The 13,993-nt window shown below is 41.6% G+C and overlaps 1 protein-coding gene across 1 annotated transcript in view; it reads left to right on the top strand.

Annotated features, from left to right (window-relative positions):
- Window positions 1–13,993, top strand: part of LOC126236516 (odorant receptor Or2-like) — a 113,842-nt gene that overhangs the window by 82,115 nt on the left and 17,734 nt on the right. Inside the window, exon 4 of the mRNA XM_049945885.1 lies at window positions 1,106–1,207. Within this exon, the coding sequence (XP_049801842.1) occupies window positions 1,106–1,207 (102 nt within the window). The remainder of the gene's footprint in view (window positions 1–1,105; window positions 1,208–13,993) is intronic.

The raw sequence follows: 13,993 nt of genomic DNA, 5'->3' as shown, positions 1-13,993 counted from the left end.
GATACGTTTTGTAAAGTAAAACCGTTGTTATGGAGTCTTCTACCATACGAGCATTTCTCATTCGGAATGTCTAAATGAACTAAAGTGGAAACAACAGGGAACACGTGTGTTAGTCACGAATGAACAGGGGAGAGTATTAACTAAATACTTCACAGAAATTGTCGACTATGACGTAGCATAGCACAGAAGCATAGCAATATAATGTGTTTGCATGGAAGCTGCATGTTCTGTAATATACCTTTCTACATTGCACGAGTGACACTGTAAAATGAATGAATAATTCAGCTCACAATTGATCATTGATAATGGAAAGAAAGGGCTATGATTTACGGGTAGATGACATGAAAAATATTCGACTTATAGCATAGTTTGTGTACGGTGGAAGCATGGGCAGTTTTACTCGCAAGTTGCTCAGAATTTCCCATTTCCTTTCAAGTTACATTTTTTATTTACAGTTGCTTCCACTTTCGTAAGTAATAATAATAATAATAATAATAATTTATTAGTTAGTTCTGTCTTACAGGACACTCTGTACGTCCATTGCAACTAAAACTAATTTCGTCCACGCTGCCTTTACGACCGTTATCTAGAAGAATTAGTGGTAGTATTAGTAGTTTTTGTTTATCTGTGGACAGCGTTGACAAGGTTGTTGGACATATCCGGCAAAAGAACAAAACATAAATCAAATGTACGTCCAAAACATGCAATATTGGAATAATGAAGTCAGCTTGCTTCCAGTCAGTGACTTTTTCCTCAGCAGTCCATTCAGAATTTTACAGGCTGCAAATGTTTTTCAATATGTTCGCAAGCATCCTTCGTCAGTTCATGTTGCAGCTACGTTTAATCAGTATAGCCGGATGGTATTAAGCCTCCATCTTCCCGAATACAAGGCTAATCCTTCAGAAGCAGTGTAATTTCTTGCTGTTCATCCTTTGTGTAAAGTACGGTTTTGTTCATACACTCTTGCAAAGAAGTTATTTCATATTGTAAACAGTAACGTCACTGCATAGACTGTACAAACATTGAAGCACAATTTGCAAAGCTGGTGATCCACCGCTCATTCATTTCCCGACACCAATCAGGATGAAACGTTTTCTCATTTCAGAATCCAGATGATGGTGGAGTGATCGAAAACATCCTCTTTCTACCGATCCCAGCTCTTCAGATATTCATCTACTGCTGGGCTGGACATGGTATAATGGAAGAAGTAAGTAAAAATGGATAGCGTTCCTCAACATAACTTGCCAGACTTGCGCTCATATTCATATTTTTTTTCTATTATAGCAGTGGTTCCCAACCTGGGGGTAATTGCCACCTTAGTGGTATATGCAATTTTCTCAGGGGTAAAAGCAAAAGGGTTCGATTGCGTTTCGGTCACGAAATTAAGTTACTTTTAAAAGATTATTACCGTTATCACTATTTCCCAAGGAGACAATGCTCATTACATTAGTTGGGAATAATTACATATTTTAAATACTAACATTAACGTTTGACACAATGTGGTGGAGACTACAGCTTGTGAAACGAATGTATGAACATAATCTTCTTCACATGATCTACCCACTACACATATGTTTCGTTCTTTGTGTCGTGCATCTATGACAGTAAATTGTAGACATATACACACATGTGTTTAAATATCTTCTGATAATGCCTTCTGCGAGTTATAAACAGTTCACACAATTGATCCAAAATTGCTTCACAATTCACTTCGCAACAAAAAACGAACTAATCCACAGCAGTAACTGTGTAATGGCTACTACACTGTTGTAGGACCTACATGGTATTATTATTATTATTAGCGGCAGTGGTCACACACACAAAGCATTGTCAGTCTTCCAGTTCCTGGCTTCTGGCAGTTCAGAAATGAAAACTCTAATTCCAGCAATCAAGTGATATACAAATAATAAGCATATTACACACATTTTTTGAGAGACGTAGGTAGCACTCGTGATGCACTGAAAACTGCTCCATCATTCTATTAAAAATGATTGTTAGAAACAAGCAGAACAAACTGTCTCGTTTAGTCATTAGTTTGTAGTTTAATAAAACATCCACAAAAACTAAATATCATCGATCTTCCGTCATTTGTTCAAAATGGCTCTGAGCACTATGGGACTCAACTGCTGTGGTCATCAGTCCCCTAGAACTTAGAACTACTTAAACCTAACTAACCTAAGGACATCACACACATCCATGCCCGAGGCAGGATTCGAACCTGCGACCGTAGCAGTCGCACGGTTCCGGACTGCGCGCCTAGAACCGCGAGACCACCGCGGCCGGCTTCCGTCATTTGTGCCTGGGAGAAACACTTAGTAGGGATGTGAAATGGGATGATCACATAGGCTCAATTGTGAGTGAAGCAGGTGGTAGACTTCGATTTACTGTTAGAATAATGGGGAAACGCAATCAGTCTGCAAAGGAGATTGCTTAGAAATCACTTGCGTGACCCATGCTCGAACATTGCTCAGATGTGTGGGATTCGTACCAAATACGGCTAACAGAGGATACTAGACGTATACAGAGAAGGGCAGCACAAATGGTCACATGTTTGTTTGACCCGCAGGAGAGTGTCACAGGGACGCTGAAAGAACTCACCTGGCAGACTGTTGAAGATAGGTGGAAACTGTCCTGAGAAAGTCTGCTAACAAAGTTTCAAGAACTGGCTGTAAATGATGACTCTAGGAATGTACTACAATCTCTACAAATCGCTCCCATATGGATCGTGAGGATAAGATTAGATTAATTACAGGACACACTGAGGCACTGAAACAATCATTTTTCCGCGCTCCACGCGTGAATGGAACGGGAAAAAGGCGTAACAACCGGTATGGAGTGACGTACGCTCTGTCATGAAATTCACAGAAGTTCAAAAATCATACGTGAGGATGTACATGTAGCTGTAGATCTATGCATCATCCCATTACATCTTACCACTGTTATCTGCAAGAATTTTATTCATAACGCTCTTCAGATTTGCTAGAGGATCAGTTGTGTAGTCTGAACGTTCCCTTCACATGTGAAGGGCCGACTTACACAATTTATTTGTGCAGCAGACATTCCTAATACAAAGACGCTTTACTAACGTGTCATACAGTATGCGAAGTCAGTCGACACCGTCCACGGGTGTTTGAAAGGGTGCACTGTCTATGATCCGACAATCGTAAGCTGTCATATGGCGTTTTGATCATTAGTTCCGGTTTTCTGGCTTGAGAACTCGGCAAAATGTTCTTTCACCAATAACTCAAATACGATGTGTTTTCAGCCATATGTTTCTTGTTTTAAGGTAAAATAATGTGCCCAAAGTTTGTAGAAGTGTTTCTAATAGGATGTAACTCTTCTGTGGCTGTGGCTACAAGCAGAATATCTTTTCAAGGACAGAGTTTGCCACGCACTTACCTAGTACACTTCCAAGTACCCGTTTAGCATATGAATGAAGACGACAGTGCTTTTAGATGAACGAGATACAACTGTTGAGATGCACTTGTACTACAAAGTTACCGGAACTGCTAGATGGCTCTGTATTGTAGGAATACGTGTATGAAGAAGACTGCTAAAGATAAGACAGTACCCATTTCATCTTCACTGCGGGTTTCTTCTGTACGTAGGAGGTAACACGCAGATTTTAGTTTTGGTGCTATATTCAAGCCCTTAGTAATTTAATACTATTCAGACTTTTTGTGATAAAACTAGTTGATGCGTTCTCAAATCCATGGACATCTAGCTGAACGCGGTTTTTTGTGATTTCGGTACCGGCGGAGGATATGAGTGCAGATACATTTTGTTAACTCGTTGTTGCTTCTGACAACATATGTCGACGGAGGAAATGGTATACAATATCACTTGCACATTATAATTTGTTGATGACCAGTTTCGGATGTCAAGCATCCATTAACAAGTTTCAAATAGTGAGACAGTATACTACATAATGCGTTCTGGCAGCTTACTGATGTTCGTGCCACAGTGGAAAATGTGACATAGTCCCGTCTTGACGTGATTCCAGGGCTCACAAGATTGCTAACTATACTAGAAAGATTTAACAAAAATACGAGTGTCCAGGTGCACTATTAGCGTTGGTTTTGCAGAAGAGAAACTTTAGAAAACACGGAATCTAAGTTCAACTTTGGTAGGTGTAAAAGATAAGTAGATAAGCACTGCTGAACTTTAAAGCACATTGTGGTGCAAGTAACACCCTGATAGCCTGTGAACCGTGAAGAAATGCTTACGAGTGTGTGAGAATCTGGCTGGTGTCTTGAATATGGTATTTGCCTGATCATGCTGTGCGATTATGGAATCCGATGAGCTTAATACGTGTTTCGGTTCTTTTAGTACTAATTAACAGAAACCACGAATTGTAACAATTTGTAGAGGTGACTTTTAGTGCCACAGCGTAACACGGTTAGTAGAACAGTGCGCTCAAAATAACTTGAGAAGTGCCATTTGGGCGGAACACACGGAGGCGCGCAGAGGTATCGCCACTTCCCGTGAGGAACCGATTCGTAATCTTACATTTCATTCAGCTTGCCCAATCCAGCAAACTACTCCATCTACGACGACGGACTGTTTTTAGTGTTTCTGGTAGAACTGTACCATGTATTCATTTTAGCTTTATTGGTATTTCCAAACCCAGCTTTACTATACAGGGATATATATGTAGCTTAAAAGCTTCTCTAATCTGTCTTGTAACTGAAGTTTTCATTTTTCAAAATGAATTAATGCCGGTGAGGTATTTTACAAAATTTCGAAAGCTGATTATACAGTTTTCGACAACATTAATTACATATCAACTTATCGTTTCGATGACATTCGCTCTAAACCCGAAATTCCAAATTTCTTTCCGAAAGTGTTTCACCACTCAAAAGTGAAATTGGCAAAAAAAGGCGTATTGCACTACTTGCCCCCCCTGTTCACACTCACCAAATTTCATCAAGATCGCTTATTGACACTTGGGATTGGTCAGTTGTGAGTGACTCGACAAGAGGCAGAGAATTTTATATTGTTGCTAGTAACACAGTCTATATTTTAGGCCCTTATCAGTTCTATTGGATTGAAATTGCAATGAGAAGGTGACAGCCTAACGATTATGCCCTTACGTTTTTACGAGCTCATTGTGTTCATATGAGGAATACTATTGTGTATTGTGATGTATTAGATTCATAAGGAGCCGGCCAGAGTGGCCGAGCAGTTCTAGGCGCTACAGTCTGGAACCGCACGGCCGCTACGGTCGCAGGTTCAAATCCTGCCTCGGGCATGGATGTTTGTGATGTCCTTAGGTTAGTTATGTTTAAGTAGTTCTAAGTTCTAGGGGACTGATGACCTTAGAAGTTAAGTCCTATAGTGCTCAGAGCCATTTTTAGATTCATAAGGCCTTCTGTTTTATCACTAACTTCGATGTTTCAACGCTGAAGCGAGCGTTCTCCTCCTTTTAGTTTGCCACGGCAGTGTGTGTTGTCAGCAACACAATGTTTGTGAATATTATCAAGAATAATTGTTGACATTGTACGTACATAATACGCAACTGTACGGTCCAGTCATATTAATGTGACGACTTGTCAAAAGCCTGAATAACCTCATTTTGCAGCACGGACCGCTGCGACAGGTGCAGAAAGAGAATCAGTGAGTTTTTTAAGGTATTATCAGGGTTGTGGAACCATGTCGACTCCAGTCCCGTGGCCAGCTGCGTTAAGTTTCTCGGCTGAGGATGCATGGCGCGAAAAACCCCAAAAAGGAGACCACACAGATTCTTGACTGGGTTTCAATGCGGTGAGTTTGGTGGCTAGGGGAGTACGGTAAATTAATCTTGGTGCTCTCTGGACCATTCACATACATTGCGAGTTGTGTGCCACGTTGTATTGTCCTGCTGGTAGACGTCATCATGCAAAGAAAACCAAACTGCCTGTAGGGATGAACACGGTCCCCAACGAGAGATACATACTTGTATTGATCCATTGTGCCTTCCAGAATGAGATCACCCAGGAAATGCCAAGAAGACATTCCCCAGACCATAATGCTCTCATCTCCGGCGTGGAACCTTCCGACGATTGTTACAGAGTGTTTGCTTTCAGACATTTCACTCCGTACACGCCACAGACCGTCTGTCTGATGGAGCATAAAACGTAATTAATGAGAAAAGGCCACCTGTCGTCACTCAGAGGACGTCCAGTAGCGTTATTGGCGTGAAAATTCCAGGCTTCGTCACCGATGAACAGAAGTCAACATGGGTGCATGACCCAAGCGTCTGTTGCGGAGGTCCATCTGCAGCTACGTTAACTGAACAGTCGTTAAGGAGACACTATTGGTAGCCTCTTGGTTCATCTGGATGGTCAGCTGCTCAACTCTTGCACGTCTTTTCGCCCGTGCACATCTCCACAGACGTCGTTCACCCTGACATCTGTAGCCCATGCTGCACCGCAGTTGTCTCGGCTCTAGTTTTGGATAGCGCCATTTTGGCTTGCACGAGATACTTTACCTATGGCAACATGCGATTAGATTACAAACTTAGCCATTTCGGAAATGCTTCCACCCTTGTCCTGGCAGCAAATGATCATGCCCATTTGGACGTCGGAAAATTGCTCTGTTTCCTCATTACAACAACGACAATGTCCGGCCTCCACCCCCTCCCCCCTCCGCCCCCCTCCCACTTGGCATGCTTTATATAGCCTCCACTGCTAGTGCTAGCACCTGCCGTCGGTGAGTGGTTATTGCACGCTGACATCGAAGATTGGTGATTGTCACATTAATGTGATTAGGGCTATAGTCATAGTAAACAACGTGAGATAGCTCCACGCCTGCAGAAGACAACACTTAACATCCATTTCCGGTCACTGCTAGACCCCTCCATCCAAATACACCGCCAGCCACTCCATCAGCGAACAGTAACCAAAGAGTTCTATGTTAATTTAGCTTAAGACAATTTAGTTTTAAGTAACAATTTTATATATGCACAAATGCATGAAGATGGGCAGAACACGCTCGCAACGTGTTGCAATATGTTAAAGTAAACATAAAACAAATAAAAGTGAGTGGTTGGAGAAAATACAAACAAATAAACCTTCTTAATAACGGCCAAAACTTACGAAAATACAATGTTGCTACTTCTGACATTGTTCACCGTCACACAGCGAACAACAGTAATAACGAACAAAATATTAACCCTGCAACTGTAAGAAGTAAAAGCTAAAGCTCAACATGCAACATACGATGGGGGATATGGGGAGATACTAGCTACTGTCCGATTGCACCGAGGGGTGATGGTCTCAGAAAGCTTGAGAACCACTGCGCTGGGTCTTTGTCATGGAGACATTTTCTATAACCGCGTTTTTCACACTCGAGGTCCTGTTTGGAATAGTACAGTTTCTACATCAGCGTTATAGAGCTGTTCCTTGCAAAATAAACAGTGTTACATAGAAAATTTGAAGTGTTTCAGCTGCATATGTCGGAGTGCTCTGTTCTAGGTGCAGTAGGTGCCAAGAATGTCTGATGACTGGTCGTGCAGTACGCATCATAATTCGGTGGTGTTTATCTACCTGTTTTCACATCTATCAGAACGAAAATTGGTTTCGTGTTTCCTAAAGTTTCTCTTTTACATACCGTCGCTAGTAATGCACCTAGGCACTCGTATTTTGTTAAGTCCTAATAATGAAGCATTCATCACAGTGTGTCGTCGCAAAAAATATCTTTGGGAGAACTACACCCTCTATCGAGTCTCAGATGAATTTGACTATAAACAAATGGTTCAAATGGCTCTGAGCACTATGAGACTTAACATCTGAGGTCATCAGTCCCCTAGAACTTAGAACTACTTAAACCTAACTAACCTAAGGACATCACACACATCCATGCCCGAGGCAGGATTCGAACCTGCGACCGTAGCGGTCGCGCGGTTCCGGACTGAAGCTCCTAGAACCGCTCGGCCACATCGGCCGGCACTATAAACAAGAACAACTGTGAGTTACGATCCCCCAGAAAGCATTTAGACAAATTTTTGCAGAAATCCATCTCCGAAGACTAAACGCTTCAGTTCAGCCGGATACCTGCACACATTTAGTCGCCTGACGCATCTGAAATTCCAAGAACGTTTTATTGATTCGTGTCGCTGCGAAAGCTTTGTAACTGTGTAGCCCAAGCGAACCTCGATTCATATCGGCGCGGCTACCGCACTGCCGAACAGTAGCGTGGCGGATGCTGAAGAGCAGCTTTCTTTTAATTGTTCATTTAAGAAGCTAACGCTACCACATTTGACTAATGAGAATAATTATACAAGTGTCCATTCCTCTACGAAATGTGAAAAGAATTCTCAGTAAGTTTAAACTGCGTGAATTGACGTCACGAAAATTGGAGTACTTTGGACGCAGACCGTCAACTTTGATAAAATCGTGTGAGTCGTGTGAGGATGACACGAATAGTTCTCGTCCTATCCTATAGACTGAGGTGAGACCGCTGAAATTTTTTCTTTGTAGTGTTCGTAATTTTTTTGCAGCAACTAAAGTCAGATGTTGAACGGCATACGGAAGTTTTTTTATACATGTTTTTAAAGTAGTTGGATGTGTGCGTATCTTCAGATGAGTAAAAAGGAATCACATACCTCATAAAACTTCTCCTTAGGATCTTATTTCTCTGAAGGAAATTTATCGAAAGTTGCTGGAGGTTTACGAGGAGTCTGCGCCAATGCTGTCGACAGTTAACAACTGGGCAGTTGAATTCTCATCCACATAGGAGGTCCCTAAACTTTTTTGTCACTTTCTTCTGTTTTGGGTAGATCCTCTGCTTCCAATGTATCGAATTTTTACAAATTCATCAACTTCAGATATATATTCGACAGCTCATAAAGTGCTACTCTCTTTGATGGATTTAAGTGTAGAAGTGTCGGGCGAAAAATTAAAAAATCTTGAGTTGTATGCATTTATTAATTGAAACGACACAAAAAGCAAATCTAATAAAATTAATGCATAAATGTTTTTAATGAGAGAGATGAGCCAGATGCTTTGTTATATTTTGAATATTCTGATTCAGTTTAGTTAGGTTCAACCTTAAATCTCGGTCAGTGATTTCCAATGCTTTGTGTTCTTTATAATAAGAATATTGGCAATCGTGCTGAAACCACGTTCCACGAAGTTTGAAGAGCTATCAAAAACTTTTTTGCAGTATTCCAAAATACCGGGTAAGCAACAGGTATATTTCTCTGAAGTCACAATTGCTGATATCGCTTTATAAGCTGTACCTCAAGTTCTCTGTTAGTGCTTAATCCAATCAGTTCTTCTTATAGTTTTACATCCTCTTCTTCAGTATCGTTGTGTGGACTCGTAACACAGTGTTGAATTTACATCCTAGTTTCAAAGTCTTTGTGAAAGACATTTAAATGTTGAACGTCACCATCTTGACAGTTTATTTGTGACATGCTGGGAAACTGGGAAAATTCGCAGCGTACATTTTTTTGCTTCATTAGTTTAATTCCGGCAACAAAATCAGGAACGATGGACTTTGCTTTTCTCAAATTTAGACTGTCACCTTTATGAGCAAGTGAACACCATTAGATTTAGTAAGCAATTTTGTAAAATAAACAATGTCTGGTTTCGACTTAGTTAAATTTTCTTTTGAAATTGGATCCTTAGCATCCAACAACTGTAAAACAGTTTCAAATGCGAGGAAAAGCTTGTTAACGACAATTCAAAAAAATGGCTCTGAGCACTATGGGACTTAACATCTAAGGTCATCAGTCCCCTACAACTTAGAACTACTTAAACCTAACTAACCTAAGGACATCACACACATCCATGCCCGAGGCAGGATTCGAACCTGCGAGAGTGACCTTCTTTTACGCTTCTGTGTGAGGTTCTATTTGACTAACTCCATCTGTACGATTCCTGAGGGACAGAAGGATTTTCGTAATTTTCTCTGCTGAAAGACGGATCTTGTAAGATGTATGGCGTCTTCCTTCGAGCATCTGCCACTTCAGATTTTTCAACGTTGTAGTTATATTCTCTAGCTAGACGAACACGTCTGTGACCATTACGCACCACTCTTCATGCTAATTCGGTCTGGATACAGGTCCCATAAATTTGGGCATTATCTTTGTAGACAAAGTGCTGTTTACCAGTATCCTGCCACTGACTAGCCTGCCATTTGCTTTACTTACAACTGAGTCTTGGTATGGACGCGACGTCAGACCTGCATTATATTCCTTGTTGAGACTCCTGGCGTTATTGTGGTTAATATACACCGAAGAACCAAAGAAAGTGGTACACCTGATCAACAACGTGTAGGGCCCCCGCGGGTACGCAGAAATGCCGCAGTACGATGTAGCATGGACTCGACTTATGTCTGAAGTAATGCTGCAGAGAACTGACACTATGAATCCTGCAGGGCAGTCCATAAATCCCTTAGAGTATGGGGGTGGGGGGGTGAGGGCGTGGAGATCTCTTCTGAACAGCACGTTGCACGCAAGGCATCACAGATATGCTCAATAATGTTCATGTCTGGTGAGTATGGTGGGCAGCGGAAGTGTTTAAACTCAGAAGTGTGTTCCAGAAGCAATTCTGTAGCAACTGTGGACGTGTGGGAGTGTCGCATTGTCCAGCTAGAATTTCCCGAGTCTGTCGGAACGCACAATGAACATGAATGGATGCAGGTGATCAGACAGGATGCTTACGTACGTATCACGTGTCAGAGTCGTATCTAGGCGTATCAGGCGTCCCGTATCACTCCAACTCCACACGCCCCACACCATTACAGAGCCTCCACAACCTTGAACAGTCAATGGATTCATGAGGTTGTCTCCATACCCGTACACGTCCATCCACTTGATTCAATTTGAAACGAGACTCTTCCGACCAGGCAACATGTTTCCAGTCATCTACAGACCAATATCGGTGTTGACAGGCCCAGGCGGGGTGTAAGGTTTTGTGTCGTGCAGTCATCAAGGGTACATGAGTGGAACTTAGGCTCCAAAAGCCCATATCGAAGATGTTTCGTTGAATGGTTCGCTGGCTGACACTTGTTGATGGCCCAGCATTGAAATCTGCAGCAGTTTGCGGAAGGGTTGCATTTCTGTCACTCAAAGATTCTCTTCAGTCGTCGTTGGTCCTGTTCTTGCACCATCTTTTTCCGGCAGCAGCGATGTCGGAGATTTGACGTTTTACCGGATTCCTGATATTCACGTTACACTCGTGAAATGGTCGTACGGGAAAATGCTCACTTCATCGCTACCTCGGAGATTTTGTGTCCCTTCACTCGTGCGTCGACTATAACACCACGTTCAAACTCACTTAAATCTTGATTATCTGCCATTGTAGCAGCAGTAACCGATCTAGCAACTACGTCTTATATAGGCGTTGTCTTATATAGGCGTTGCCGAACGCAGCGCCGTATTCTGCCTCTGTATTTGAATAGGCATGCCTATACAACTTTCTTTGTCGCTTCATTATAATAGTTGTAAGATCTCGTATAGTGGAATCTCTGACGACCCACTACTCACCCTCGAAAAGACACGTCAGGTAGAAAGGCCTCTTTTGATATTATTACATCGTGCAACGTGTGGGGAGAACAATCCATTAACTATTATGAATCGAAAGTTGGATTCTGCTCTATTCTTCTTGAAGCCTGATGGGTGATTGCTGCTCGGTTTCTATGCAGCTTGGGCTCTTGCGAGGATTTGAGCAGGCCAGCCTTCAAACCCAATTCAATTCTCTCGAACCATGGTACCATATTTTGTGGATAGGAGTGCAGCAAATGTCTAATTTCAATAACCAGTGAGTGTACGTACTATCTAAAGTACTTATAGGAAGAGATATGGGGGTTTTGCTGTCAACTGACAGAGATTTTTTTTTTCATTTTCCCTAGATCATTATTGAGACTTCTCGCTATGATGTGGAACGGGTTAGTTTTACAATTATGTTACATCTTAATTTTTTAATACGTCCGTTGTTTTATACCTATGTTGACTATCTCTTTCTCCATTTTTTAAACAGACCTGCACAGTTACACTACTATACGTTCCGAAATTCTTTTTTGCAGAGTAGAAGTTGTGAAGCATAGTATCGTGACAGCAAATTTCATAAGTGAGTAAATACAGCGATAGGCTGTTGTCAGTATCCTCAAACATTTAAAGAGCTGTCTACAAGAGGTTCCAGAGTGGACACCACGTATTATCCCTATTATGCGCTACTGCGCAACAAACATTTTTTTCTCAACGACACCCCACAATATGATGCCATAAAGCGCCATTGATTGATAGAAGAAAAAAGAAGTCAACTTGTTTTCACATTTTCATCCCCAAAATCTTATATCGTCCTTAACGCAAAATTTGCAGAGACTAGACATTTAAGATCTGTAACATGGGACTTCTACGAGTACTTCCTATCATTATCAACACCTAAGAATTTAGAATATTCTGGTTCATTTAGTGACCTGCCCTCATGCATTATTTATAATGCTGTGGTCAAGTCTTGTAAAGTACTGAATTGCATGTATTGTGTTTTATCTAAATTCTGTGTCTGTCTACTCATTAATTTTCAGTAAAATATTATTTACATTTTCAAGTGCTGGAGTTACTCCATGAGACTTGGTTATACTATTTACATCACCAGCAAAGAGAACTATATTTCTTGGATAAATGATTGAAGGTCATTTATTCATAACAAGAACAAAAGTGGACCCAGTATCCATACCTGTGGTACGCCTGTAGTGATTTGTTCCCATTTTAAAGATGCTGTTTCGGTGTGTACACTCCCTGAGTTTCTTAATGTTACTGTCTGCATCCTTGTACTTAGACTGGGTGAAAACTAATTTAGATATCTCATACCATGATATATGAGCTTCGTCAACAGAATATTGTGAAATGCTCAATGATGCTTAGGAAAGTCATAAATGATACCTATTGGCAACATTCTGTCACACAGTCCTAACTGAGACTGGCTAAGCGTCTTATTTTGAAATAGGAGTTTCATGATTCTTGCACATATAATTTTTTCCAGTGCCTTAGAGAACGAGATAAGCAGTGAGATTGGTTGGTGATTATTAGTATCCATCTTCCTATCTTTCTTGTGAAAGGGTGTGACAATAGAATGTTTTAGCATCTCTGGAAATACCCTCTGTCACAGTGATGAGACGCATATGTGACAGAAAACGTTGCATACACATCAAGAACACGAGTTTAGTACTTCACTAGAGATATTATCAACGTCATGTCCGCCTGATAAGCTGGATGATAACGTGCCCGCCTCCCATGCAAGCGGGCCCGGTTCGATTCCCGGCCGAGTTAGAGAATTTCTCCGTTCGGAGACTGGGTGTTGTGTTGTCCTCATCATCATTTCATCCTTATAACCGGCGCTCAAGTCGCCAAATGTGGCGTCGTCTGGAATAAGACTTGCATTTGGCGGCCGAACTTCCCAGGATGGGGCCTCCCGGCCCACGATGCCATATGTTCATTTCCATTTTTATCAACCTCATGAGTTTCCTTAACTTCTTTTTCATAGCAGACTGATTGATATTCGCTTGTATGTATAAGACGTTGCGTGTATTCTACGAGGTGCATTCAAGTTCTAAGGCCTCCGATTTTTTTTTTTTTTAATTAACTACTTACCCGAAATCGATGAAACTGGCGTTACTTCTCGACGTAATCGCCCTGCAGACGTACACATTTTTCACAACGATGAGCCATGATTCCATGGCAGCGGCGAAGGCTTCTTTAGGAGTCTGTTTTGACCACTGGAAAATCGCTGAGGCAATAACAGCACGGTTGGTGAATGTGCGGCCACGGAGAGTGTCTTTCATTGTTGGAAAAAGCCAAAAGTCACTAGGAGCCAGATCAGGTGAGTAGGGAGCATGAGGAATCACTTCAAAGTTGTTATCACGAAGAAACTGTTGCGTAACGTTAGCTCGATGTGCGTTGTCTTGGTGAAACAGCACACGCGCAGCTCTTCCCGGACGTTTTTGTTGCAGTGCAGCAAGGAATTTGTTCTTCAAAACATTTTCGTAGGATGCACCTGTTACCGTA

Source organism: Schistocerca nitens, chromosome 1 (assembly GCF_023898315.1).
Source record: "Schistocerca nitens isolate TAMUIC-IGC-003100 chromosome 1, iqSchNite1.1, whole genome shotgun sequence".
In the NCBI taxonomy this organism is placed as follows: Eukaryota; Metazoa; Arthropoda; class Insecta; order Orthoptera; family Acrididae; genus Schistocerca; species Schistocerca nitens.
This window is presented reverse-complemented; position numbering and strand designations above follow the sequence as displayed.